General features: G+C 37.1%; 5 protein-coding genes and 1 pseudogene across 7 annotated transcripts in view; all 6 read right to left on the reverse strand.

Annotated features, from left to right (window-relative positions):
- LOC130991393 (putative late blight resistance protein homolog R1B-16) overlaps positions 1-11,565 on the reverse strand; it is a 29,425-nt gene extending 17,860 nt beyond the window's left edge. Inside the window, exons 1-2 of one of the 2 annotated variants that reach the window (XM_057915578.1) lie at positions 8,906-11,565; positions 8,522-8,784 (exon numbers count right to left, since the gene is read on the reverse strand). In XM_057915578.1, coding sequence (XP_057771561.1) covers positions 8,918-11,488 — 2,571 coding nt within the window. In that variant the 5' untranslated portion in view covers positions 11,489-11,565 and the 3' untranslated portion in view covers positions 8,522-8,784; positions 8,906-8,917. Of the gene's footprint in view, positions 1-8,521; positions 8,785-8,905 lie in introns of those variants that run through there. The other variant, XM_057915580.1, reaches the window with a different exon arrangement.
- Positions 1-16,511, reverse strand: part of LOC130993016 (cystathionine beta-lyase, chloroplastic-like) — a 50,356-nt pseudogene extending 33,845 nt beyond the window's left edge.
- LOC130991390 (putative late blight resistance protein homolog R1B-16) overlaps positions 1-27,869 on the reverse strand; it is a 50,166-nt gene that overhangs the window by 17,860 nt on the left and 4,437 nt on the right. The window lies entirely within an intron of this gene.
- LOC130991392 (putative late blight resistance protein homolog R1A-10) lies at positions 17,812-20,896 on the reverse strand. The gene is made up of 2 exons (XM_057915577.1): positions 18,178-20,896; positions 17,812-18,101 (listed from the first exon to the last, which is right to left on the reverse strand). The coding sequence occupies exon 1, from the start codon at positions 20,815-20,817 to the stop codon at positions 18,181-18,183; it is 2,637 nt and encodes an 878-aa protein (XP_057771560.1). The 5' UTR covers positions 20,818-20,896; the 3' UTR covers positions 17,812-18,101; positions 18,178-18,180.
- Positions 21,115-24,224, reverse strand: LOC130991400 (cystathionine beta-lyase, chloroplastic-like). Of its 2 annotated transcripts, none has more exons than XM_057915604.1 (10): positions 23,400-24,224; positions 23,177-23,247; positions 22,998-23,089; positions 22,712-22,799; positions 22,521-22,632; positions 22,352-22,448; positions 22,195-22,276; positions 21,845-22,070; positions 21,534-21,636; positions 21,115-21,443 (listed from the first exon to the last, which is right to left on the reverse strand). In XM_057915604.1, the coding sequence occupies exons 1-10, from the start codon at positions 23,472-23,474 to the stop codon at positions 21,268-21,270; spliced, it is 1,122 nt and encodes a 373-aa protein (XP_057771587.1). In that variant the 5' UTR covers positions 23,475-24,224; the 3' UTR covers positions 21,115-21,267. The 2 variants fall into 2 exon arrangements, with proteins under 2 accessions (XP_057771587.1, XP_057771588.1); XM_057915605.1 differs by having other exon boundaries at positions 22,712-22,798; positions 23,003-23,089; positions 23,400-23,675.
- Positions 23,827-26,331, reverse strand: LOC130991406 (uncharacterized). Its single transcript, XM_057915617.1, has 5 exons — positions 26,006-26,331; positions 25,872-25,915; positions 25,669-25,786; positions 25,431-25,583; positions 23,827-24,223 (listed from the first exon to the last, which is right to left on the reverse strand). The coding sequence occupies exons 2-5, from the start codon at positions 25,877-25,879 to the stop codon at positions 24,029-24,031; spliced, it is 474 nt and encodes a 157-aa protein (XP_057771600.1). The 5' UTR covers positions 25,880-25,915; positions 26,006-26,331; the 3' UTR covers positions 23,827-24,028.

The raw sequence follows: 27,869 nt of genomic DNA on the forward strand, positions 1-27,869 counted from the left end.
ATAAATATATAATATGTAAAATAACCTTAAAATAAAATATGTAGTAATAAATTAAATAAAATTCTAATCTGATAAGAAATCTACTCTTATCAATTTTGAATTATTAAAATGCATGTGTTTTAGTTTAGATTATTATAAAGTATTAGATTTATTTTATAAATATATATAATATATAAAATATTCCCTTCGTCCCGGTCCAATAGTCCCATTTTTTTTTTGACACGTAGACTAAGAAATTTGTTTTTTGAGTGTAAAAGTATGTAAAGGTGTGTGAGACCACATTGTTTGTAATGTAAAATCATTACCAAAAATACAAATGAGACTATTGGAGTGGGACATCCTGGAAAGGAAAATAGGACTATTAAAGTGGGACGCAGGGAGTATATAATAGGGGTAAAATAGACAATACACATATTGTGCCTTAGACTCTTTAGGCTCTTTTTATATTAGTATATATATATATATATAGGGGTGGCATGGTACGGTATACCTTATTAAATCGATCATACCTTATACCTTACCTTTACCTCCGGTATGAAGAAAATTCATACATTTACCTACGGTATACCTTAGTTCGGTATACCTTAAGTACGATATGGAGAATATACAAAACCTTTACCGTACCTTTATTTCGGTATACCTTACCGAATTTCAGTATATCGTACTTTCACGGTATACCGCACTTTAACGATATACCAAAATAATTGGTATTACCGAAATCGAAAAAATTCAATCGGTATACCGCACTTTATATTCGCATACTTGTATGGATTCATGCAAGAGTAAAATTTTGGAATAGCCAAAATGAATCATAAAACACAAATTTTGTCCATCATTTGAAAAAAACATAAATTTTGGCCATTTTTATAGCTTTGAGACATTTTTGCCCTTAATTGGGCGGACTGGGTAGGGTCAGGAGCGCGGGTCGCGTGCCGGGTAGAATCAGGCACGCCGCGGGTCGGGTTAGGCACTTATGGCACTATTAGTGCCATAAGTGCCAACGAAATTTTTTTTTACTCCCCCTGCCCTGTCTACCCCCTCAGACCCCCGACCCCACCCACTCCACCCCCCCACCCACCCCCAAGCCAAAAAAAAAATTTACTCCCCCTAGATAAAAATAAATCAAATTTTACTTTTGTTATTTTATTTTATGGCACTTATGGCACTATTAGTGCCATAAGTGCCAACGAAAATTCAAAATAAAATAAAGTAAAATGATCTTTTTAGCACTTATGGCACTATTAGTGCCATAAGTGCCAAACATGCAGAACAACTATAGAAACAACAGCATCATCTAAACCCTAAATGAAACATTTAAACCCTAAATGGATAATCTAAACCCTAAATGGAATATCTAAACCCTAGGGGAAGTGTTTAAAAAGTTCCTTTTGGCTTGGGGGTGGGTGGGTGGGTGGGTGGGGTGGGTAGGGTCGGGGGGTAGGCAGGGTAGTGGGAGTAAAAAAAAAAAATTGGCTTGGGGTGGGTGGTGGGGGAGGGGGTGGGTGGGTGGGGTCGGGGGTCTGGGGGGTAGACAAGGCAGGGGAAGTTAAAAAAAAAAAATTGGCTTGGGGTGGGTGGTGGGGGGGTGGGTGGGTGGGGTCGGGGGTCTGGGGGTAGACAAGGCAGATGAAGTAAAAAAAAAATTTGGCTTGGGGTGGGTGGGGTCGGGGGTTTGGGGGGGTAGACAAGGCAGGGGAAATAAAAAAAAATGGCTTGGGGTGGGTGGTGGGGGTGGGGTGGGTGGGTGGGGTCGGGGGTTTGGGGGGTAGACAAGGCAGGGGAAGTAAAAAAAAAAAAATTGGCTTGGGTGGTGGGGGGGTGGGTGGGGTCGGGGGTAGAAGGCAGAGGAAGTTTAACAAAAAAAATATATATATATATATTTGGCCATGAATCCGGATCCGGGTCAAATGAAGGTATTACATTCATTGGATTAAGGGGTATACTAGGTAAGACACATAAAAAATGGCCAAATATTGTTATTTATCATTTGGTGGACAAAATTTAAGTTTCAATCATCAATAGGGCCATCCGGCCCTATTGTTTCTTCATGTAATATACAGTAAATTATATAAATGTTATAAGTTACATATAACTTATATGTTATGCTATTATATATGTAACTATTATAAGTTAGATGTATAATCTATTGTAAAACAATAATTTTAGTTATATATCATAACTATACTATAATATCAAAATAAACAATTTTATTTTATTGTATGACTTATACTATATATACTATATTTTATTTGTTTTTGTATCATTTGATGATATTTATAAATTTATAAGTTATATAGTACTCCCTCCGTCCCGCTATTCATGTCTCGTTTCTTTTCGGCACGGAGATTAAGGAGAATGAAGTAAGTAGAATAAAGAGTGTGGTCCACATATTTAAGTTTGTGATTAGGGGATTGTTAATATTTGATGATTCTAATGAAAATGAAAAATTCCTAAATAATTAATATTCTGAAAATGAAAAATTGAAATTATGAAAAACTAAAATTCTTAAATGAACATAAATTTTCAGAAAGTGGGTGATTTGCAGAAATTTGGGCGAAATTGCAGAAATTGGGTTGTTGCTCCTTCGCCCCAAATCGAACTCAAAAATCAAACGATTTCCCCCAACCAAATCTGCAACCCAAATTAGGGGTTAGGGTTTTGCAGAGGCAGGGGAGATAAGAGGTGAGAGGCGGAGGCGGAGGAGATCAGAGGGAGGAAAAGGGCGACCAAGGGCGGCGACAAGAACTGTTGTCGCTCGACCGAGGAGTGAGGAGAGGGAGCTGCTGTTGGTGACGATGGCGGTGGCTCTGTGCTGGATTTGTGAGTGGAAGGAGAGGCGGCCGTGGCTTCACTGAGCGCCGGAGTTTAGCAGAAGGAAGAGAAAGAGGCGAATACGGGCGGCGGAGGGAGAGAAGTGACAGATCCGGCAGCTAGCAGAGAGAAGGCGACGGAGGAGAAGGTGAGGGTGGAAGCGCAGAGAGAGAGAGAGAGAGAGAGAGAGCCGAGAGTCTCTTTGTAGATGGAAGCCAAGAGAGGGCAAAGCCCTGGTCGCCGGAAAACGAGCGGCGAGGCACTGCGGTCACCGATGGAGAGAGGTGACAGATCCGGCGTCCAACGGAGAGAAGGTGAGGGTGGAGGCACAGGGAGAGAGAGAAAGCCGAGAGTTTCTTTGAATTATAGGGTTAGATGTATTTTTGATCTTTTGTATTAGGCATTTAATTAGTGTTTTAATTAAGATTAATTATTCCTTATTATTTCCTAAAATAGAAACGGGACATTATCGGTGGGACAACCCAAAAAGGAATACGAGACATGAATAGCGGGACGGAGGGAGTATATAGTATATACTATATAGATGTTATAAGTTATATGAGATTTATAAGTTAGATATAATCTAAGTTGTAATATAATATCAATATTAATTATAACTATGCTATTATATACATAGATGTTACACGTCAGATTTATAATTTATTGTAGAACAATAATCTTAGTTATATAATATAGAATATTATATTATAACTGTAAAATAATCTTAGTTATATAATATAGAATATTATATTATAGTTATGTTATGATATCAATATAAATAATTCAGTTATATTAAATTATACTCCCTCCGTCCGCGAAAGAACTTCCTATATTTCCTTTTTGGGACGTCCACAAAAGAATTTCCTACCTATTTTTGGACTATACCCCACCACTTGTAATCATCTTACTTTTCACTTTTCACAACTCTCAATATTAATTATAACACATTTTCACCACTCCCAATACACTCAACTACCTTTTATTCACTCTCAATACACTCAATAATATTTTTTCTTAAAACCCGTGCCACTCCCTCCTAGGAAGTTCTTTCATGGACGGAGGGAGTATAACTTACATACTAGTATATTTTATTCATTCTAAATAGAGACCACTCTTGCTATCCCTTGTAACTCATGAGGCCAATCCTCTTCTCCAAACACAATTTGGCTAAGAAGATCCCAACTTTGAGACTCGCTCAGCAACTGCACCTGATGATGGTGCTGAATCTCCGAGTCTGCATATTTGGCGACATCCGATTCCCTAGTGGTGATCACAATCCGACTCCCGTTATTGTTGTCCGGGAAGTACCTCCTTATCTCATCCCAGAATTTGGTGCTCCAAATATCATCTAATATAATCATGTATCTTCTACCGCACAAGCTCCTATACAAGATATCTTTTAACTCACCATCTCACGTCCAAGAATCCAGCGTGTTTGTTCGGGATCCAGAATTCCTTGAAGGATGGTGATGAGGGATTGAAGATTGTAAGCCATTTTTCAGATCTCTTCTCACTCGAAAAATAAACAAAACAAAAGGAAAGGAAAGTGGTGTTCAGGTAAATATGGCTGCCATTATTAAGACCATCTTTGTCGATAGGAAAATTGGGGAGTGCTCAGTCTCTCTCATCTAGTTTGGATCAATGGTGCAACGACATTTGTTAATATTTGATTGGTCGAGCAGATTTTGTTAGGATAATTAATAAAAATTAGTATATCTTTTATATAAAATATTAAAAAAAATCAAAATTGATATTTTTTCATTCTAAATAGAGATCACTCTTGCTATATTTCAATACACTTTCAAATTCTCTCATTTATCCGCTCTACACATAACTTCTATCATTTGTTTCTCTATTTTTCAATAGATCTATGTAATAATTCTTTCTTCAACTCTCAAATTTTTAATTCCTCCCAAGACTATTATCCAAATCTTGCTGATATTCGAAACTTCAATGAATTTCCAGAGTTTGATCCAAGACTATTATCTAAATCTTGTTGATATTCCAGGCTCCAATTAATTCCCAGAGTTTGATTATGCTATGAATTCAGAATTTAAATAATGCAGATGGTCAGGCCCAATATGTTTAGAGGTGAGTATTGGACTATTATTTTTTTCAGGGTTGATTGCAGAGAGAAGTCACTAATGTTGACCAAATTTTAATTTTAGACATACCGTATTTAATAATAATAATAATAATAATAATAATAATAATAATAACATTAACATTAGTGTAAGTAACCTATCAAGATTGGGTTTAATTAGTTCATGTTTGAACTAACTAAAGACAACTACTCCCTCCGTCGCGCGAAGCTTGAGCCGTATTTCTTTTCGGGTTGTCCCGTGAAGCTTGAGCAGTTTTTTATATGGCAAATTTTTTTATCTTTATTCATTTTTACATTTTTTCACTTACCATAATTAGCACACAAAATACTAACTCCTTAAAATTCGTGCCGAAAAGAAATTGCTCAAGCTTCATGGGACGGAGGAAGTAGTTCTTTTTAATTAAAACTAGTATTGTACATGTGCGATGCACAGTATAAATAATACTATAAATTCGTTTATATACGCACAATATTAATTTATAAGTTAATTATCATTACAAAGAATAATATCGTAAGATAAATTACAATAAATTATAAATTAGATCATAAGTTGACTAACCAATAATGGAATTACAAGGGAATGGAATTGATTTTGGAATGGAATGAAAGTGAGAATGGAATGGAATGAAATGTAGTATTCCCATGGTTGGTATTTACAAGGAATGAATTGATAGGAATGAAATAAAATTAACACAATAATAATAATATAATATTATTATTATTATTATTATTATTTGTTACTAGTACATTTTATTATATAATATTATTAATAATTATTATTTTATTTTTTACAATTATTATTTAATATTATTATTATTATTAATTATTATTGTTAATTTATTATTATTTTTATTTATCATTATTTTATAATTATTAATAGTTACATTTTTTTATTATTATTATATTATTATTATTATTATTATTATTATTTATCATTATTTATCCTTTTTTATTTTGTTCCCTTTTATTCTTTCTTTCTTTTTCTATTCTTTTTGCCTTTTTATTCTTCTTCCCTTTCTTCTCCTCCCCTCTTCTTCTTCGTCTTCTTTGTTCCTCGTCCCTTTTCTTCTCTCCTTCTTCTTCCTCCTCCTTCTTTTCTTTTTCCCCTTCTTCTTCTTCTTTCTTCTTCTTCTTCTTCTTCTTCTTCTTCTTCTTTCCTTTCCCCTCCCTCCCTCTTTCTTTTTGCGTCCTCTCCCCCTCCTCCCTCCTCTCTTCTTCTTCTTCCTTCTTCCTTGTTCCTTTCTTCTTCTTCTTCTTTCTCCTTCTTTTCTCCTTCTTCCTTGTTCCCTTTTCTTCTTCTTCTTCTTCTTCTTCTTCTTCTTGTTTTTCTTCTTCTTCTTTCTCCTTCCTTTCTCCTTTCCTTCTTCTTTTTTTCCCTTTTCTTCTTCTTTCTTTCTTCTTCTCTTCTTTTTTCCTTTTCTTCTTCTTCCCTTTCTTCTTCTCTTCTTCTTCTTCGTCTTGTTTCCTTCCCCTCCCTCCCCTTTTCTTTTTTCGTCCTCTCCTCTTCGTGAATACACAATACCATGGGGGAGGGGAGGAATGGCTAATCCCATATCCATGGGAATATGTATTCCATCGGGAATGACGATTCCCACCACAAGGACTGTACCAGCCATAGGATTGGGAATGAATGCAGGAATCACCATTCCATTCCTGCATACCAGCCATCCCCTTAATTGATTCGAGCATTGTAACTCAGTAATATTCTTTTATTTGTAATAGTGGATGATCCGATTATGAATTTGAATCCCTTCACACCCCAATTAAAAATATTATTTAATCAAGCGTATATGAATAAATAATAGTACAATCTAATTGAGTCGTACTATTGAACAATCGACCCAGATGAAATAGATAAAGTCGCCCATGGAGATGCCCGGTGTCTGCACCATCGATTTGATGCCATTTCTTTAAAATTGTAATGGTCCCCCCATGTATTCGATCTCTTTTCTTTTTTTTTAATCTTTCTTCTACAATTTTTTTTTAAAAATTGTCAAGAATAATTCTTTTCAGTTTGGATGCCAATTTTGTTTATAAATTTTATTACTTTGTCTTTTACTGCATGAGATTTGTCTTGGGTGAATGTAAGTTAAGATTTACGACATTGCTTGTGTGTTTGATGAAAAATATGTATATGTTTATATTTGCTGAAATAATGTATTTATTCGAAATATATTGTTTATGTTTGTATGTAATACTGTGGTATTTAGAAAATTGCTATTTAATATTTTGTTCATTTTAAGTGTTTGTTTGTTCTTCATTCTTTACTCTGATATTCGTTTGAGTTGTTATTGGTTTAATATTTGGGAGGAAAGAAGCAGCACAGAAAGAGAATAATCAATATTTTGTGTTTTGTTCTTTAAAAAATTGTGATTATTCGTTATGTGTTGTTATATTGTTCATATAATCTTTGAAAATGTAATATTTAATATTTTGTTCATTTAAAAGTCTTGATTATTCTTTATTTGTCACTATGTTGTTCATATGTCTTTTAGATAATAATACAAATTTTTTGTGTAGATTTTGTTGAAGTCTCTTTTTACAAGGCGTCAGAGGTGACCGATCGTCATCTCTTACAAAGAAACAAAGTAAAATAGCAAAAGCAACGGGTGCAACCATTGATGAAGGAATATGAACTACAATAAATTAGTATACTAGAGCAATTTTTTTACTTCATTTAAATTAAGTTTTTATTCATGTATAGTTTGAGTTCTCTGCCCAACTAAAACACCACAATTCGCGATTGCGATTTTGTTTTTTGGTTTTACAAAATATAGAGAAATGTTATATTTATTCCTTGTATAAATAATTCATTGGTTAGAAGATGGATTTGATGGATTGATGAAAGTTGTTGGTTTTCAAAATCATTTTTGGTTTTACAAAATATAGAGAAATGGTATATTTATTCCTTGCATGTATAAATAATTCATTGGTTAGATGATGGATTTGATGGATTGATGAAAGTTGTTGGTTTTCAAAATCATCTTCTTTACTGGGCATTGCAATTTGCAATGTATATTACCGGTACTATTATTGATATTTGATTGACAAATGTCAAAAAATTGTATATAAATTTTGTCGAACAATCATACTACATTTACGAACAACTAAATAACTTATTTGAATTTTTTTTAGTGGCATAAAATATTTAACATGAAACAGGGTAAATAGGGTATTCGAGTATCCGAATTACCCAATTTGGCTGAATAGAGTATTTTGATAAACTTATTTATTTCTTGTATGATTTTGGTGCTGTGAAGCACTAAAATCATACAAGAAATTTATTTAACTATTTTACTATTTTACCCTATATTTTATAGCTCCTAAATTAAATTTAGGGTTATAAAATATTGGATAAATAGTAAATATTTAATTATTATTATTATTATTTTAAAAAGAGGGTTATAAGGAGTAAAATGTGGGCTATATATAGAATGACCCCCAACATTATATATTTACGTTCAAGAAGTAATATCATGCATGGCAACTTCATCCAGCTAAAAGTACTAGAACTAGAAATGTTTAAAGATCACAATTCATCCGAAACTCCAAATTAATTAACTTTGACAAAATATATATCAATGAAATTATAATATTATATTAAAAAAATTCCAATTAAAGGTTCAAGTCTCATTAAAAGTCCCATGGCAAAAACCCAATAAAAAACACTAGAAAGGGAAAAGGAGTTGCTCTTCTATTACAAAGCACCAAACAAAAGAGGAAAAAACAAGCCAGTAAGAAAAACAAAGCAAATTGTGAAGCAATGGTAGACAAGACAAGAGAGGAGAAATCAAATGAGTTTCAAATTAATGTGGGCACTTTGAGTCGTCTTCATCTTCCTTTCATTTCTCTTCCTCTTTCTGTGCTCTCTAGATATGCGACACAAGAAATTCGTGAGTTTAATGAAAAACACCAAAAGTGAAAAGCAAAGCAAACTGTGAAGCAATGGTAGACAAGACAAGAGAGGAGAAATCAAATAATAATACTGACCTAATCATCATATCAGACAATACGAAGTTGGAGGTCGTAGTTGTCGTATTCAGATTGCTGCTCCTCCTGAATCTGTTTCGCTGAGGCGTCTGCAGAATAGCTGCAATAATATAAATCGATTAATTGGAGGGTTGGGATTTCTCCAATGCCGGCGGGGATTTCCTCTAGATTCCTACAATATCGTATAAAGAGATGGCGGAGTCTAGGGAAGTTGGTTTCATCAGCTCTCCAACGCACCACTTTCAATTCATCGAGTAGTAGAGACTGCAATGAGCTGAATTCATCTCCTTCTGCTATTTCCCACTCTTCATTTTCTTCTTCTTCTGTCTCATTGCTTTTGAAGGTACAATCGCGCATCTTGAGCACTTCCAGATTCGGTAGTGCACACAGAGCCGTCGTCGCTGCCGGAGTTATTACACAAAAATCCAGACTTAATTCTCTAAGACTAGATGGAAATTTGAGTACGTGCAGATATTGATCGCGTGATGAAATCCAGCTTAATGTTTGGAGTTTGTGAAGATGACTCAGATCAACTACTTCACTCATCCCTGATGAGCCTTCAACTGGATACCAGATTCCCAAGCTTTTTATATTTGGAATGCTTTCCAAGAAACCCCTTCTAATCACTGACGGACTTATCCTCACACTCCGTATCGTCTGCAGCTTCTTCAGAACAAATTTTTTCATGTAATCATCTTCTATACTGAGATCTGCATTCAACATGATGAGATGTCTTAACTCAGACATCTCCCACAACTCAGCTGGACAAGAGCCATCGTCGGATAGCTCAGCAATCAAGGTTTGCAAATTACACAATCTTGATATTCCACTTCTTGGCAATGACTTGCAATTGATAGATAAGTAGCGTAAGTTCACAAGTTGTAATATTTCTTCTGGGAACTCATTAATATAATTTTCCAATAAATCCAACACCCTAAGCAAGCTTAATGTGGAAACCATGGGAAGTACATTCCTATCCAACTCGACAAATAGTAGAAATGATCGAACAAGTGACATCTCTGATGAAGAAGCATACTCATCATCTTCCATTCCATATGATGTGTGAATACTCACACGACGCAGCTGGTTAGAGAATGTGGAATTCTTGACATGTAGAAACTTCTCATCATCAGCTTTCCTAATGCATAAATCTCTCAAAAGATCATGCATGCTGTAGGTCTCTGCTTTTCCATCAAAATCATAACTTGTAATAACCGAAACTAGATTCCTTTCTACAAGTGACTTTAAATAATCCTCTGCCTCTTCCTCCAAACTTTTATCTCCATTCGATTTCACAAATCCTTCTGCTAGCCACTTCCATATGAGTCTCAAGTCAATCTCATAATCTTCGGGGAATGCTGCCATATAGAGGAAACATGGTTTCAAGTGAAGCGGCAGATGGTTATAACTTAAGGATAGTATATTGGAGAACTGCTTGTCCGATTCAGCAATTGCAGCTCTTACGTCGTTCCCAATATTCTCCCAAACACCTTTCAATCTTTCCACCTTTGACAACAGCCCTCCAATCACATTTATAGCCAGAGGAAGCCCACCGCAATCACTCGAAATCTTCTCTCCTATCCCTTGTAACTCATGATGGCAATCCTCTTCTCCAAACACAATTTGGCTAAGAAGATCCCAACTTTGAGACTTGCTCAGCAACTGCACCTGATGATGGTGCTGAATCTCCGAGTCTGCATATTTGGCGACATCCGATTCCCTAGTGGTGATCATAATCCGACTCCCGTTATTGTAGTCCGGGAAGTACATCCTTATCTCATCCCAGAATTTGGTGCTCCAAATATCATCTAATACAATCATGTATCTTCTACCACACAAGCTCCTATACAAGATATCTTTTAACTCACCATCTCCCTTTCCATTATGTTTGTCACATTCTTGTTTTCCGATTATACAACGAAGAAGGCTTAATAGAATTGACCTCATATTGTAATCTTGTGAAATTGTGGTCCAAGCAAGATAGCCAAAGTGCTCAACAATGAGTGGATCTTGATAAAGTGTTCGAGCAAGAGTGGTTTTACCTATACCACCCATACCCACGATGGGCAGGATCTCCAGCTTGCTCTGCATCCCGGTCAGCCGATCCTGCAACTGCTTCAGATCTTCATCAACTCCCACCACCACGCTCTTCGAACTCGAGAAAGAAGCACCATCACCACTCCATGAGCTGCCAGTCGGCTTCTTGTTTGTCTCCACCTCCACGAGCTTCACGACTTGTTCGATCACAGAATCAAGTTTTTGTGTCAGTAGCAGCACATCTGGTGTCGTGTCTTCTTCTTCTTCTGGCATCGAAAACAGTCGTTCAACCATGTAAGATTCATTTGCTTCAACCATGTGAGATTCAACGATGTCTTCTGCTTCATTTGCTACGTCTCTGATTTGGCACTCCAAGCTTGGTATTTTGGTGAGTGGTGGAGATTTTTCGAGAATCTGCTGCAGGGAAGAAGCTTTTTGGAGGAGGGATTGGAGTTGTGGTTTCTCACGTCCAAGATTCCAGCGTGTTTGTTGGGGATCCAGAATCCCTTGGAGGATGGTGATGAGAGATTGAAGATTGTAAGCCATTTTTGAGATCTCTTCTCACTCGAAAAATAAACAAAACAAAAGGAAAGGAAAGCAAAGGAAAGCTTGAAATTAACAATCACAAGATCGAATAATTAGCCAGCTCTTGCAGTTTTGACTTTGGCCAAACAATACAAAGTCGTTACTATTTGATAAATAAATCGACGAGTTGGCTATAATTTTAATAGGGTGGTTGTAGTTTCAACATCAAGTTTGAATAATATATGATATAGAATCAATAGTGGAAGCTTACAATACCCGTTGAAATAAATTCGAATTTTCAATATTTTAGGCTACACCCATTAATTTCTCTTAATTTAAAATAGGGTGATTTTAAACACATCCCCCAATTTTCTCACTATAGCCTTATACTTAAAAAATAATAAAAATAATTATAATTGTACTCATTTACCCTTAAAGCCCCAATAAGTTTATCTAAATAAATTTAATCCCGATAAAATAACTCCATCTGTAACCCCCAATCATCTCAACACAATAATTTTTTCTTTCCTCCCCATTGCTTAGAGCAATAGAAAACAGGAGTCTGATAGTGGAGTGTTTAACCACTGGACTGAAAGTTTCTAGGAAGTCAACACCTGCTAATTGTTCAAAACCTCTAGCAACCAATCGTGCTTTTAACTTGTCCAAGGTATTATCAGGATTTAACTTGACTCTAAAAATCCATTTGTTACTTATGACCTTCTGGTCTGGAGTAGGTGGAATGAGGAGCCAAGTACCTTTGCCCAATATAGCATCAAATTCCTTTTTCATAGCAGCAAACCACCCTGGATCTTGAAGAGCTTCTTCTAAGGATAAAGGTAAAGAAGGAATGGATGATGAAGTTATAGGTGTGAGTTGAGCAGGTGAAGTAATAGCAGCATAGTAAACTTTTGGTTTATGGATTCCAGCCTTAGCTCTAGTGGTCATAGTATGATTGTTGAGTGGTGGTGGAGATGGGGAAGATGATGGAGTAGGAGAGGCAGCTGGAGACTGATGTAGTGCAGGTGATGGAGATGGGAAAGATGACGGAGTAGGAGAGGCAGTTGGAGACTGATGTAGTGCTGGTGTTGGAGAATGAGGTTGAGTGATAGGAATTGGAGAGGGAGGAGGAGTGATGGTAGAAGGAGACGAGGTTGGAGAATCTGATGGACTGGAGGATTGTGAAGTAACAGGTGGTGATGTCGGGTCTGAAACAGGAGCAGGCAGAAAAGGCAGAGGGGAAGAGAGAACCCTATTAACTGAAGATGAACTAGAGTTAGTAGCATGGGAAAACAGAGAATTATAAGGAAACTCATGTTCATCAAACTTTATAGTGTCAGCTATATAGATTCTTCCTGTGGTACTGAGACACTTATAGCCTTTATGTTGATTACTATACCCTATGAAAATGCACTTGTCAGACCTGTATTGTAGTTTATGAGAATTATATGGTCTGAGAAAAGGATAGCAAGTGCATCCAAACACCTTAAGATGAGCATATGTAGGTGGTGTATTATAGAGAAGTTGGTAAGGAGAGTGCATGTTTAGATTTGGAGCTAGCAACCTATTAATGATGTGCACTGCAGTGTCAAATGCATACCACCAAAACTCTAAAGGTAGGGAAGCTTGGGCTAAGAGAGTAAGTCCAACATCAACTATATGTTGATGTTTCCTTTCTGCTCTTCCATTCTGAGGATGAATATGAGGACAGGGATGTTGATGAAGAACTCCTAAGTCTTTAAAAAATGAACCTAAGCTTCTATATTCACCTCCCCAATCTGACTGAAAGATTTTTATATCACAAGAAAACTGACATTTGATCATCTTAAAGAAGGTTTGAACTGTAGATGAAGTTTCAGATTTTAGAGTGAGTGGATAGATCCAAGTGAACCGTGTGTAGTCATCTACAAAGTGAAGATAGTATTTGTATCCCTGAGAAGTTGGAATATGTGAGGGCCCCCAAAGATCTGAATGAATTAATTGAAAAGGTTTTGTGGTTTTCACAGGCTGAGTGATATGGGTTTTTCATGCATTTTGCCTAAGTTACAAGCATGACAGACACTAACAGTAGAAACTTTAGCATGTATCTGATTTTGTTTGAGAACATGAGATAGAACAGATGTATTAGGGTGTCCCAATTTTTGATGCCACACAGTTACAGCAGGTATTGTTTGAGTAATGAGATTACAAGAAGGGAAGCTACTATGCTCAGGTTGACTAGTACTTAACAAAGTAGTACAACTGGAGTTATTTGAGCAAGTAGACAACTTATTGCTAGGTACAGATACATGAAAACAAGATTGAGGAATAGAGGTGGACTGACTATGTGCTTTTGCAGATTTGGTGCAGAGAGTAGAGAGATCAAGTTGATACAGGCCCTTGTGAAGATTGCCCTTCAACAGAATTTTGTTGCTGCTCTTGTCCTTCACAAGACAACAATCATTGTGAAATTCAAAAACAACATTGTTATCATTGGTATTTGGTAAACTGAGATATACTTATCAAGTTTTTGGCTATTTGAGGAACAAGAAGAATGTTATTGAGTAATAGAGAAGTGTTTTGAGAGGAAATATGATGAGATCCAATAGAGGTTATAGGTATAGTGTTACCATTTCCAATAGTAAGAGCCTCAGAACCAGAGTAGGGTGCTGCCACTTGAAGGTTATTGAGGCTGTTTGTGACATGATTTGTGGCTCCACTATCCACATACCACAAGCCTTCCTCTTCATCATATTCAAAATCAGACGATGACTGCATATCTGTAAGGTAAGCTTGAGGAGTAGTGTTAGTAGTTGAAGATTCTACACCTGTAAAATTGACATCAAACCTCTTGTAACATTTCAATGCTACATGATCAGTGCGGCTGCATAATTGACAGACAATTGGTGCTTTGCCAGAGGATTTGAAGAATCCTGATCTGCCATTCATATTACCACCACGACCTCTATAGATGCGGCCTCCTCTTTGAACAAAATGTGCTGTAGGATCTGTTACAGCATAACCACTCTGTTGCAGCCTTATTTCATGAGATTGCAGAGCATACTGCAGCTCTTGAAGAGAAGGAGCCTCAGATCAATGTGTGAGATTAACAACGACAGACTCATATTCAGCACCGAAACCAGCAAGTATGAAATCGCCTAATTCATCATCTTTGATGTTGTGGCCGATTGCACTGAGCTGATCCGCATAGCCACGCATGCGGAGAAAATAATCGTCGACTGAGAGCGCACCTTTGCGTTGAGAGTGTAGTAATTTCTTGAGCTGAAGAACTCTTGCACGCGATTGTGAATTGAAGAGCTGCTCGAGAACTGACCAGATTTCTGAAGAAGAGGTGCAGCGCACCACATGACCTAACATTGACTCGCCGATGGATGAAAGCATCCAACTCATAAGGAATTGATCCTTACGATTCCAGATTGAATAGTCAGGATTTGGTATCCTTTTGTCGGCAGTTTGATTGAATGGTGATGGTGGAGAAGCATCTTGGGAGATGAACTCATCGAAACCGTGAGCTCGAATCGTAGTTAGAACTTGAATACGCCAGAACGCATAGTTGGTTCGATCCAATCGTAGGATCATGGGGTGTAGATTGGGTAGAGTAGAGGTTGCAGAAGCTGTGGCCATTGGAGAATTGTGGATCGATGAGAAAAAAATTGAAGAGTGTGGTTGGATCACAAAAATCGCAGATCTCAATCAACACACAGCAGCAATTGCGAAGAGAAGAACTAGATCAATCAATGATCGAAATTTTTTTGGCTGTGATACCATGTTAAAGTATTATAGACTGAACTCATAATGAAGATGAAGTTCATGGAAAAGATAGAGAAAAACTGATTTCGATTATGAAAAACTCAAGCTCGAGAATTACAGATTGAAGCTCATATATAGAGCAGTTACAACTGAAAGCTATAGATACAACTATAGATACAAACTAAGTAACAAACTAACTAATAGATGAGCTGAGTTGTTGAGCTTTAGTTTTAACTTAATCTAATACGCTGCAGGTATGCTTGCGTGAGACATGAAGCAGGGCAAGCTGATGAGGGACTTGACGCTCCCTGTCGTTCCTCCAAAACAAACACTTTCATGCTTGAGTTAAAATTACTCGGGAGCATGGCGGGCAAATCGAGTAACGAACCGAGAATACTCACCGAAACTCACGGTTATGCTGAAATACTTTGTCGTCTCAACGACGTGCTTCGAGAGAGCCTATTGTGAACGAACATATTGCTATTGCTATCAATGGAAGTGACAAACATATTGTGTACAGACCAAAACAGAAAAAGTGACGACGATATTGTGAACGAAGAGAGTAGTAAAAATTACACCTCGGATCAGTACTTGAGAGTAATGCAAAGATCGTCCTGGGTGATTGGGAAGACCAGCGTAATGGACCTTTTTTACACGAGGGTGAGATGCGAGGAACTCAGCGATTTTTTGAGCGTTTTCCTGTTGCTTTTCGACGCGTAGAGCCATAGTTTTGATGCCTCTCAAACACAGCCAACAGTCGAATGGAGCTAACCCGGACCCCTCCGCGTTTTGTAGGAAATATAGGTCTTTCGCCAAGCTAATAAGCATCATAAGAGGTTAATCTACGAATCAGTAACTGAAACTTATCATAAGTGGAAATTGTATGTGATTCATAGACAAACCTTTCTCCTTTGATAGCAAGCACACCAGCCATGAGGTCGCTGTGACCAGCGATGAACTTTGTAGCTGAGTGCATCACGATATCTGAGTGCATCAAAACATCAAAGCTAGAACTCACCTGCTTGAAAGTTGCTGTTTGATATAGAGGCGTGCTTAAAGCCTCATAAGGATAAAAGTCATTGGAAACACTTGGCTCCACTTGTACGATCTCTTCTTCTGTCACAAGTTTATTACATTACAATTGTGCAAACTTTAACACGTCATGCCTTGACATGCACGAGCTGCAGTAAAGATATAAACGTGTGTGTTTTCCTAAAACAGCTTGAGTATATAATATACAGCTACCATTTGTGCATTCGGCAACTCCATCAACCAAAGCAGACGTGCTGACATCCATCCCTTTGTATCTCAAGCAATGGAAACAGAGATGCTGTAAGAGATCTGTAAATGTTAGCGCTAAATGCTAGTTATGTTGTGATCAGTTTATTGATCAAAGATAGAGCTTGTATGTATGGCATTTTGTTACAGAGGAAACAAGGTAGTCAGGCAGTAGTTGGCTGGAAACATCAAATAGCAAATGGCCTAATACTGTAGAATGGTAATAAAACGAGTGATCGCATAGCCTAATACTTCTGAATTTAATACTTCCAAATTTCTCAAAGGGCACCTGTGGAGTAATGATACTTTTTTTCTTCAATCTTCAAATTTACATATTTTTTTCTTCTAAAATATTCAATCCCACATCAACTTTTTATAAACTTCATCAAATAAAATATTTATATAAAAATGTATTTCTATTATCACAACCTACATTTAATTGGCGAAAGTGATTAACATTAATATTATTTCAAATATTGTACTACTAATTTAATTTGATCATGTCAAATTAATTAAAGAAATAATTTATATATAGACTATTTCATATACTATAATAATAAAAATAACATAAAATAATTATAAATGATTACATAAAATAATTCCAATCGAATTTCGACGAGTTAGACGCTAGTTATATGATAAAAGCAAAAGATAAAGATAGAAAAAGAGAGAGAGAATATTCCCTGAGTCAGCTAGATACTTTATTCATGTGATGCATTAATCTTTGTTGACAAGTTTGTGCATTTATTTGATTATATGTGGAACTTTGTGCATTTATTTAAGCTTTAGTATCCCTATAATCAATATTACATATAAATATATTTTGATAAATTAATAATTAAATAAATAATAAAGTCAAAGATTATGTCACGATGAACTCGAACTCAAAATCTCTTTTAACTTCGAGTATTAACCACTCTACCATTAAATAAACACAGACTAATATTATATATATGTGTGTGTGTGTGTGTGTGTTTTCCGAGCATTGTGCGTGCATTTATTTAAATGTTATTATCCCTATAACCAATATTATATATAAATATATTTTGATAAACAATTACCAATTAAATAAGTAAATTTAAAAATTATGTCCCGATAAATTCGAACTCAAAACCTCTATTGACTTTATGTATTACCTGCTCTACTGTTACATGCATCAACACACATACTAATATATTTATGTTCAAGAAGCTTGATATCATGCATGCCAACTTTATCTCGGTGAGTACTAGAACTAAAAATGTTTAAAGATCATAACTCATCTGAAACTCCAAATTAATTAACTTTGACAAAATATATCAATGAAATTATAACATCATATTAACAAAAAATCCAATTAAAGGTTCAAGTCTCATTAAAAGTCCCAAGACTAAAAAGGCAGTGAAAAACACTAAAAGGGAAAAGGAGTTGCTCTTCTAAAACTAAGCACCAAACAAAAGAGGGGAAAAAAAGGCAGTAAGAAAAGCATCAAAAGTGAAAAACAAAGCAAATTGTGAAGCAATGGTAATGGTAAGACAAGAAGAGAGGAGAAATCAAATGAGTTTCAAATATGGCCACTTTGAGTCGTCTTCATCGATCTTCCTTTCTTTTCTCTTCCTCTTTATGTGCTCTGTAGATATGCGGCACAAGAAATTCGTCAGTTTAATGAAACCCAACAACATGATTAGAGTGATAATAAGACTGACCTATTATGAGACGACACAAGAATTTTCATATGATGGGAAGATACGAAGTTGGAGGTCGTAGTTGTCGTATTCAGATTGCTGCTCCTCCTGAATCTGTTTCGCTGAGGCCTCTGCTGAATCGCTGCACCATTCTACGTGGATTGATTGCAGGGTTGGGATTTCTCCAATGCCGGCGGGGATTTCCTCTAGATACGGACACCATTGTATAAAGAGATGGCGGAGTCTAGGGAAGTTGGTTTCATCAGCTCTCCAACGCACCAGACTATAACATTTATGGAGTTGTAGAAACTGCAATGAGCTGAATTCATCTCCTTCTGCTATTTCCCACTCTTCATTTGCTTCTTCTTCTTCTGTCTCACTGCTTTTGAAGGTACAATGTGTCATCTTGAGCACTTCCAGATTCGGTAGTGCACACAGAGCCGTCGTCGCTGCCGGAGTTATTACACAATCCTCCAGATATAATTCTCTAAGAGTAGATGGAAATTTGAGTACGTGCAGATATTGATCCCTTGATGAAATCCAGGTTAATGTTTGGAGTTTGTGAAGATGACTCAGATCAACTACTTCACTCATCCCTGATGAGCCATCATCCTCATACCGGATTTCCAAGCTTTTTATATTTGGAATGATTTCCAAGAAACCACTTCTAATCATTGACGGACTTAGCTTCACACCCCGTATCATCTGCAGCTTCTCCAGAACAATTTTTTTCATGTAATCATATTCCATCTCGAGATATGTATTCAATATGATGAGATGTCTTAACTCAGACATCTCCCACAACTCAGCTGGGAAATAGCTATAGGACATGGGAAAAATAAAGATCTCCCAAATTTTGTTGGATACACAATCTTGATATTCCACAATCAAGGTTTGCAAATTACACAATCTTGATATTCCACTTCTTGGCAATGACTTGCAATTGATAGATAAGTAGCGTAAGTTCACAAGTTGTAATATTTCTTCTGGGAACTCAATTGCATACTTATTCATTTTCAATAAATCCAACACCCTAAGCAATCTTAATGTGGAAACCATGGGAGATACATTCCTATCCAACTTGACAAATACTAGAAATGATCGAACAACTGACATCTCTGATGAAGAAGCATACTCATCATCTTCCATTCCATATGATGTGTGAATACTCACACGACGCAGCTGGTTAGAGAATGTGAGCTCGGTCGAATTCTTGACATGTAGAAACTTCTCATCATCAGCTTTCCTAATGCATAAATCTCTCAAAAGATCATGCATGCTGTACCTCTTTGTTTCTCCATACCAATCATAACTTGTAATAACCGAAACTAGATTCCTTTCTACAAGTGACTTTAAATAATCCTCTGCCTCTTCCTCCAAACTTTTTTCTCCATTCGATTTCACAAATCCTTCTGCTACCCACATCCTTACGAGTCTCAACAGGTCGATCTCATAATCTTCAGGGAATGCTGCCATATATAGGAAACATGGTTTCAAGTGAATCGGCAGATGGTTATAACTTAAGGATAGTATATTGGAGAACTGCTTGTCCGATTCAGCAATTGCAGCTCTTACGTCGTTCCCAATATTCTCCCAAGCATCTTTTAACCTTTCCACCTTTGACAACAGCCCTCCAATCACATTGATAGCTAAAGGAAGCCCACCACAATCACTCGCAATCTTCTCTCCTATCCCTTGTAACTCATGAGGGCAATCCTCTTCTTGAAACACAATTTGGCTAAGTAGATCCCAACTTTGAGACTCGCTCAGCAACTGCACCTGATGATGGTGCTGAATCTCCGAGTCTGCATATTTGGCGACATCCGATTCCCTAGTGGTGATCACAATCCGACTCCCGTTATTGTTGTCCGGGAAGTACCTCCTTATCTCATCCCAGAATTTGGTGCTCCAAATATCATCTAATACAATCATGTATCTTCTACCACACAAGTTTCTATACAAGATATCTTTTAACTCACCATCTCCCTTTCCATTATGTTTGTCACATTCTTCTTTTCCAATTATGCAACGAAGAAGGCTTAATAGAATTGACCGCATATTGTAATCTTGCGAAACTGTGGTCCAAGCAAGATGACTAAAGTGGTCAAGAATGAGTGAATCTTGATAAAGTTTTCGAGCAAGAGTGGTTTTACCTATACCACCCATACCCACGATGGGCAGGATCTCCAGCTTGCTCTGATTCCCGGTCAGCCGATCCTTCAGCTGCATCAGATCTTCATCAACTCCCACCACGACGCTCGAGAAAGAAGCACCACTCCACGAGCTGCCAGTCGGCTTCTTGTTTGTCTCCACCTCCACGAGCTTCACGACTTGTTCGATCACAGAATCAAGTTTTTGCGTCACTAGCAGCACATCTGGTGCCAGCGGAGTGAAGTTCACGCCTTCAGGCATCGAGAGCATTCGTTCAACCATGTGAGATTCAACGATGTCTTCAGCTTCATTTGCTACGTCTCTGATTTGGCACTCCAAGCTTGGTATTTTGGTGAGTGGTGGAGTTTTTTCGAGAATCTGCTGCAGGGAAGAAGCTTTTCCGAGGAGGGATTGGAGGTGTGGTTTCTGAGGTCCAAGAATCCAGCGTGTTTGTTGGGGATCCAGAATCCCTTGGAGGATGGTGATGAGAGATTGAAGATTGTAAGCCATTTTTAAGATCTCTTCTCACTCCAAAAATAAACAAAACCAAAGGAAAGGAAAGCAAAGTGGTGTTCAGGGAAATATGGCTGCCATAAGACCATCTTTGTCGGTAGGAAAATTGGGGAGTGGTCTCACTCTCTCATCTAGTTTGGATCAATGGTGGAACGACATTTGTCAATGTTTGAGTGGTTGAGCAGATTTTCTTAGGATAATTAATAAAAATTAGTATATCTTTTATATAAAATATTTTAAAAAAACGAAATAAATAAATACTAGTAATAAACACAATCGACATTCCATGCATTATTTGGATAAATGAAAAATTAAATAGATGAATAATAAACAAAGTCAATGGTTCATGCATTATTTGAAAGAACCCTTCTAAATATGGGGTTAAGCAAAATGGCGGAAAAATATTTCTGCTAAGCAATTCTGCTTTTATATATATGCGGAGGCAAGCTACGCAGGCCCCGTCCGTAGGGCGTGCTCGAGATCGGCGATGAGGTCGTCGGCATCTTCGATCCCGACGGATATACGCACGAGATCCTCGGTCAGACCTCGCGCCTCACGTACCGCTGCAGGTATGCTTGCGTGAGACATGAAGCAGGGCAAGCTGATGAGGGACTTGACGCTCCCTGTCGTTCCAAAACAAACACTTTCATGCTTGAGTTAAAATTACTCGGGAGCGTGGCGGGCAAATCGAGTAACGAACCGAGAATACTCACCGAAACTCACGGTTATGCTGAAATACTTTGTCGTCTCAACGACGTGCTTGGAGAGAGCCAACGACCCCGTTAAGAAGCTCAGCACGGATCCTGCACCCTTCGCCTGCACCACGGGGGCAGATCAGTTAGATAATAGTGGATATTGTTGTGGGTGTACTTTGGACTCTATTATTATTGTGAGTGGCATTTGAGGATCCTACTGCTATAAATGGAAGTGACGAGTATATTGTTGATGGACCAAAACGGCAAAAATGACAACGATATTGTGAACGAAGAGAGTAGCAAAGATTACATACACCTCGGATCAGTACCTGAGAGTAATGCAAAGATCGTCCCGGGTGATTGGGAAGACCAGCGTAATGGACCTTTTTCACACGAGGGTGAGATGTAAGGAACTCAGCAATTTTTTGAGCGTTTTCCTGTTGCTTTTCAACGCGTAGAGCCATAGTTTTGATACCTCTCAAACACAGCCAACAGTCGAATGGAGCTAACCCGGACCCCTCCGCGTTTTGTAGGAAATATAGGTCTTTCGCCAAGCTAATAAGCATCAAAAGAGGTTAATCTACGAACCAGTAACTGAAACTTTTCATAGGATGATTCAAATGAATCCATCTCGATTGTTTCCTAGAAAGTGGAAATTGTATGTGATTCATAGACAAACCTTTCTCCTTTGATAGCAAGCACACCAGCCATGAGGTCGCTGTGACCAGCGATGAACTTTGTAGCTGAGTGCATCACGATATCTGAAAATTGGTCGACGCGTTAAGGTTCATTCTGTATATTAGCCAAAAAGATTACTAAGGGAGGTGTGTTGTTACCAGCTCCGAGCTCTAAGGGTTGAGACAGCACGGGAGACATGATGCTGTTGTCCACCAACACGAGAGCGCCACGGGCATGTGCAAGTTCAGCGATTTTCTAAAATCAATATTAGGTGGTGTTGATGAGTGACGAAGTAAAAAAAAATATGCAAGAGTTGAAGCTGCTTACACGAAGATCAGAGATCTGCTGGCGGGGGTTTGTTGGACTCTCTAACCACACAAGCTTTGTGCGGGGGGTGATTGCAGAGGCGACCTCTTCCAAATTTGTTGTATCTACACGCCTGCAGCACATATATACCTTAGGATTTCTACCAAATGGCTGAAAAAATCGAGTTAGTTTGAAGAAGAAAAAATATTAACTTAACCACGATTCCAGATTTCGGAGTTACTTGTGACAATAAGCGATCAGAACCACCGTACATGTCGTCACCAGAAACAATCTCATCACCTACCATGAAAAAAACAGAAAAGAAAAAATTTCAATACAACAATTATCATATCCAACCATAATTTCAACCGCCTAAAGTGTATCTCAAAAGCTCAACATCATAATTAGAGATTAATAACAAGACTATGCTGTCTTTATTGGACATCGCCAGTTGGCATTGGAAATGGAGAGAAAAAAAACTAATGCCACATGATGTACCAGTTCCAACTAGATGAGTAACAGCTGCTAAAGCTGCCATTCCGCTGGTGAAGCATAATGCTCGGTCGGCTTTGTCGAGCTTTGCAAGAAGTCTGTTAACAGCCAACAAATGATTTAGCCATGGTAAAGAAGTACAGCATTGATCTTTGCTAAAATTTAGTGTCTCCTTAAGTTGAGACCTTTCTAGGGTATCCCGAGTAGGATTTCCACTTCTTGTATAATCATAAGTTCCAGGTTCCGTAGCTGAAGGCTGCAGAACAACAGAATCAGTTGCAAAATGAAAACTAAAGTTACTTCCTCGATTTTCAAGAAGAGCTTCAATAAACACCATTACCCCCAGAAGGCTTCTTCTGATCTCTCAGTTTACAGGAAACCTCTCAAAACATCAAAGCTAGAACTCACCTGCTTGAAAGTTGCTGTTTGATATAGAGGCGTGCTTAAAGCCTCATAAGGATCAAACTCATTGGAAAAATTCATCAACACCGTGGAAACACTTGGCTCCACTTGGCGACTTGTTTGTATGATCTCTTCTTCTGTCACAAGTTTATTACATTACAATTGTGCAAACTTTAACACGTCATGCCTTGACAATCATACTTTTTAATTTCTCAAACATCCCAAAATGACAATCATACTTTTTAAGTTTTTACTTTTTACAATATCATTTCTCGAAAAAGTCTATAACTTAAAAGTAATGATATGACACTACTAACTCTCAATACATATTTAGCTGTAGATTGATAAAATATACAAAATTAATAATGTATATATATGTGTTTGTGTGTGTGTGTAATGGATTTTGGAAATAGAAGAAACAAAAGGAAAAATGTGCGTTGGAATGAATCTTTTTAATACTCAATAGCTCCACAACGTCATATCAATAATCATGTCATAACACGTTTTAGGATGATTGCAAAATAAATCACAATCTTAATTCATTTTGCAATTCCAATCCAATTTTCAAATTCTTGCGAGTAAATACTAATCTTTTTTACTTTTATAATTAGTATTTATGTCTAATGTTGATAACCCTATGTAGTATTTGGTTCAGGCTCAATCTCTTCGTCCCCCTCAGCAGCTTCCCCGTCCGTCTCCTCCCCCTCGGCAGCTTCATCGTTCGCTTCATCCACCTGAGACGGATGAGGCGGCAAAACCCGTGTGATGGTCTCTATGAGCTCTTTGGCCTTATCTTCCATACATGGCTCCGACTCACATTCCTCTATGAACTGGTAAAATTGAGAAGATCAACAAGCAAGAATCCATTACCAATTGGACTTCCAAAAATGTCTATTAAAGAAGAACCCCAAGATAACAACACTCCACGAATATATTCCTAAAGAAACTAACTCATAAGACTACCACAGGATATCCCAATCCCTTGTTTGTTCGGCGCTGTGATTAAGTTTTCCTAGAAGTGAAGAACAAAAACGGACAACTACAACTTCGATGTTTTTTTCATTGAGCACCTAAAAGAGGAAACATAATATGGCCAATGCCCCTTGTTTTCATTTTCTCCATTTCTATTGATAATTATATAACTTCACCTAAACACATCACTATCTAGTTATCAAGAATACACAATACTTAACAGAATTTAATGGTTCTTAAGCATGATACCCAGCTTACCACTTGGTTTCGAAAGCCCCCTCGATTTCATTTTAATGCTCATAAACGAACATAACATTGTGTGCACACGGGTGGGTATAACTCTACCATAAAAAATCAAAACTCTTTGTGAGCTATACCCCTTTCTTGACATGATCAATCCATATAATATATCATAATATGAAATACTCCAAACTCATTCTATGCAGCTAGAAGCCTAGAAGCAATTGCAGCTTCAGTTCATTGTAATGCTTCACTCCTATGAAGGTTAGCAATATCAGATTCCATGCTATGCATGTCACATTTATTAGTATCAGTTTTATTGTGACGAGGATTCCTTCATGTGCGTGTGAGTTCAGGGTATCGGGAGGAACACTATAGTAATTGAAACTAAAGTTCCAAGTGTAAGCATCAAAAACAAATTTCTCAACCTTTGATTTCCCTCTAAAGTAAACTGAGATAAATGCAAATTTTGCAATGGTGGTGAACAAGAACAACAAACAGAAAAGAATACCAAATATTCTCATATTCGCCATGCATTTCCATAAACCCAAGGCATAGCATCTCAAACTGATTCAGAAAAATAATATCTTCACCTAGTATTTGAACTCAACACTGATCTACCACTTTTTAACATAACTTGGATTGCAAAACTCAACATAAGTGGACAGACAACATTGATAAATTTCACAATGTGGATGGCTCTTTAAACTAAAAGAAGCAAACAATCTGAGAAAACAAAGTACAAAATGGCAATTCAACAACACAGCAAGGATTGAAAGCAGACCAATGAATACGAAATCGATAACAACAAACGACAGAGATTACCGGGAAAAGCTCAGGTTCACTTCTTGGTCTTATATTCACAATATTAAGAATCTCTGCCTTGGCCAGGTCAAATTTTTGACACTCTTCAACAAAGTTATCAATAATCTCCCTTGTTTGATTGCAAGCAACAGTCCCCTCTAGATAATCAAAAACCTAAACGGAAAACGAAAAACGAAAAATCTGAGAGATGCAATAGATTTCTAACATAACTAGATGATCATAACTACGAATTCCCAACCTTGAACTCAGATTGAGATACGGTTGCAATAGCTCGAGACGCATCCTTTCCAGCTCCTCTTGATCTCAAAAGGTCAAGAACTTCGAAATTAGTGAGAGCACCGGCACTGGCCTCAACTCTGAAACAATTTAGAGAAATAGATTAGAGAAAAAGGTAACTGATTTCTATGTTAATTCTCTATTGAGTAGAAACTCTCTACATACACTTTCATCGCCGCCACTGGCAAGAGGTGTTCAGGTAAATATGGCTGCCAAAAGTGATGGTAGACAATATCAGACAAACCGGAATCATTTTTGTTATTCACGCATAATAATTCGAAATAAAATGTTAAAATTACCAGTGGTGCGGCTGGAGGGCAACGGCTTCAACCTTGAGTTGCTGCTGCGGCCTGTGGCACGGATGGAGGGCGGCGGCGCCGGCAACCGAGTTCGAGAGAGAGAGATGAGAGTGCGTCTGTGCGTGAATTGACTGAATTCACTGAATTAGAAATTTAGAATTGGGGGTTTAGGGCTTCCATTCCAATTAGAAATTAGTACTCAATTATAAATTTAGAATAATAAAATACAAATTATAATTAAATTAAATAAATATGTTTCGTTAGAGCATCTCCAATGCGGCGATTTTCACCCCGGATCGACACGCTTTTTGCGTCGCACCGCGCGCCGCGGCGGTGCGATGCCGGTGTGTTCTCTCACCTCGGGTCGGAGAAGGCGAAGTGTGGGGCGCGTTCCCACACGAGTTAATTAAAAAAAAATCAATTTTTTTTGACTGTTTGACAAAAACGGGGTAGTAGCCATTTTTTTTTTATTTCTTTCCACTTCTATAAATACTCTCATTTTGTCTTCACAAATTTTCATCTTTTCTCATTCTTTCCATTGTTCTCCCATTATATATTTTTCCTTTAGGGTTAATTGCCCATAAAATACTGAACTTTCTTCTAATTCTGATTTTGCACATAAACTTTGAAATGTAGCGTGAAAATTACTAAACTTTAGATTTTATCTGATTTTGCTACTAATCCAAATTCCAACCAAATACCAAGCTAATATGACGTGCAAATATTTGACATGACGTATCTATTGTTAATTTCTTATTAATAATAATAATAAAAAAGAACACAAAGCAAATAACCCAAATTGTCAATAACTTAATATATCAAATCAAATTAATAGTATTTTGTTTTTTAATTCTCAAGTTTAAATCAATTTTTTTCTAGTTCACTATTACACAACTGATTACTCCAATATATAAAATAGAAGTCATTCAAATAGTATAAATATATATATAGTTTATAGAAAAAATAATCTTTAGATAATGAAAATTTAATAAACTTTATTACTTAGCTAAATAAATTTTTTATATATTACGTTATTGATAATTAAAATGTTCTTTGGTTGACGCACCTATATTACCTTATTATTATCGAATTTATTCAATTAATTAATTCAACTAAAAAAAATACTATTATTTGATTTGAAATATTAAATTATTGACAATTTGAGTTATTTGCTTTGTGTTCTTTTTTTATTGATAAGAAATTAAATAAAAAATATTATTTTGTCAACTAATTATCACGCAATAATAAATACGTCACGTCAAAATTGACACACCATATTATATATTAGCTTGCTATTTGGCCGGAATTTGGATTAGTAGCAAAATCAAATAAAATCAAAAGTTTAGTAATTATCACGCTAAAGTTCAAAGTTTGTGTGCAAAATCAGAATTAGATAAAAGTTCAGTATTTTATGGGCAATTAACCCTTTCCTTTATTTTTTGTGTTTCTCATTTTTTTTTTGCAATGGATCACGAATTCGACGATTACCTAGAGCAATGCGGCGGAGGTTCGAGTGTGCATACTACTCAACCAATGATGGGGTTTGCTCTATTTTCTTAAGCTTCAAACGTCTTTGCTTGGGGAAATAATCCAACTCTGGCAACGTTACCAACCGTTGAAGAAGACGAGCCGGAGGCGAAGCCTAAAGCCAAGGAGGCGCGCACCACCTACACGAGCGAGGAGACGGAGCTCATATGCATATTGAGGGCGGAGGCTACCCACAATCCGATTTTGGGAATTTCTCAAAGGTTGCTCCAATATTGGAGCTCAATTGGCGCGAAATATAACGCCCTCAAACCGCTGGGATCTCCTAGGCGTAAGCCGGATTATATCAAATCCCACTTCCAACAATGCACAAGGTGAA

Source organism: Salvia miltiorrhiza, chromosome 7 (assembly GCF_028751815.1).
Source record: "Salvia miltiorrhiza cultivar Shanhuang (shh) chromosome 7, IMPLAD_Smil_shh, whole genome shotgun sequence".
Taxonomy (NCBI): Eukaryota; Viridiplantae; Streptophyta; class Magnoliopsida; order Lamiales; family Lamiaceae; genus Salvia; species Salvia miltiorrhiza.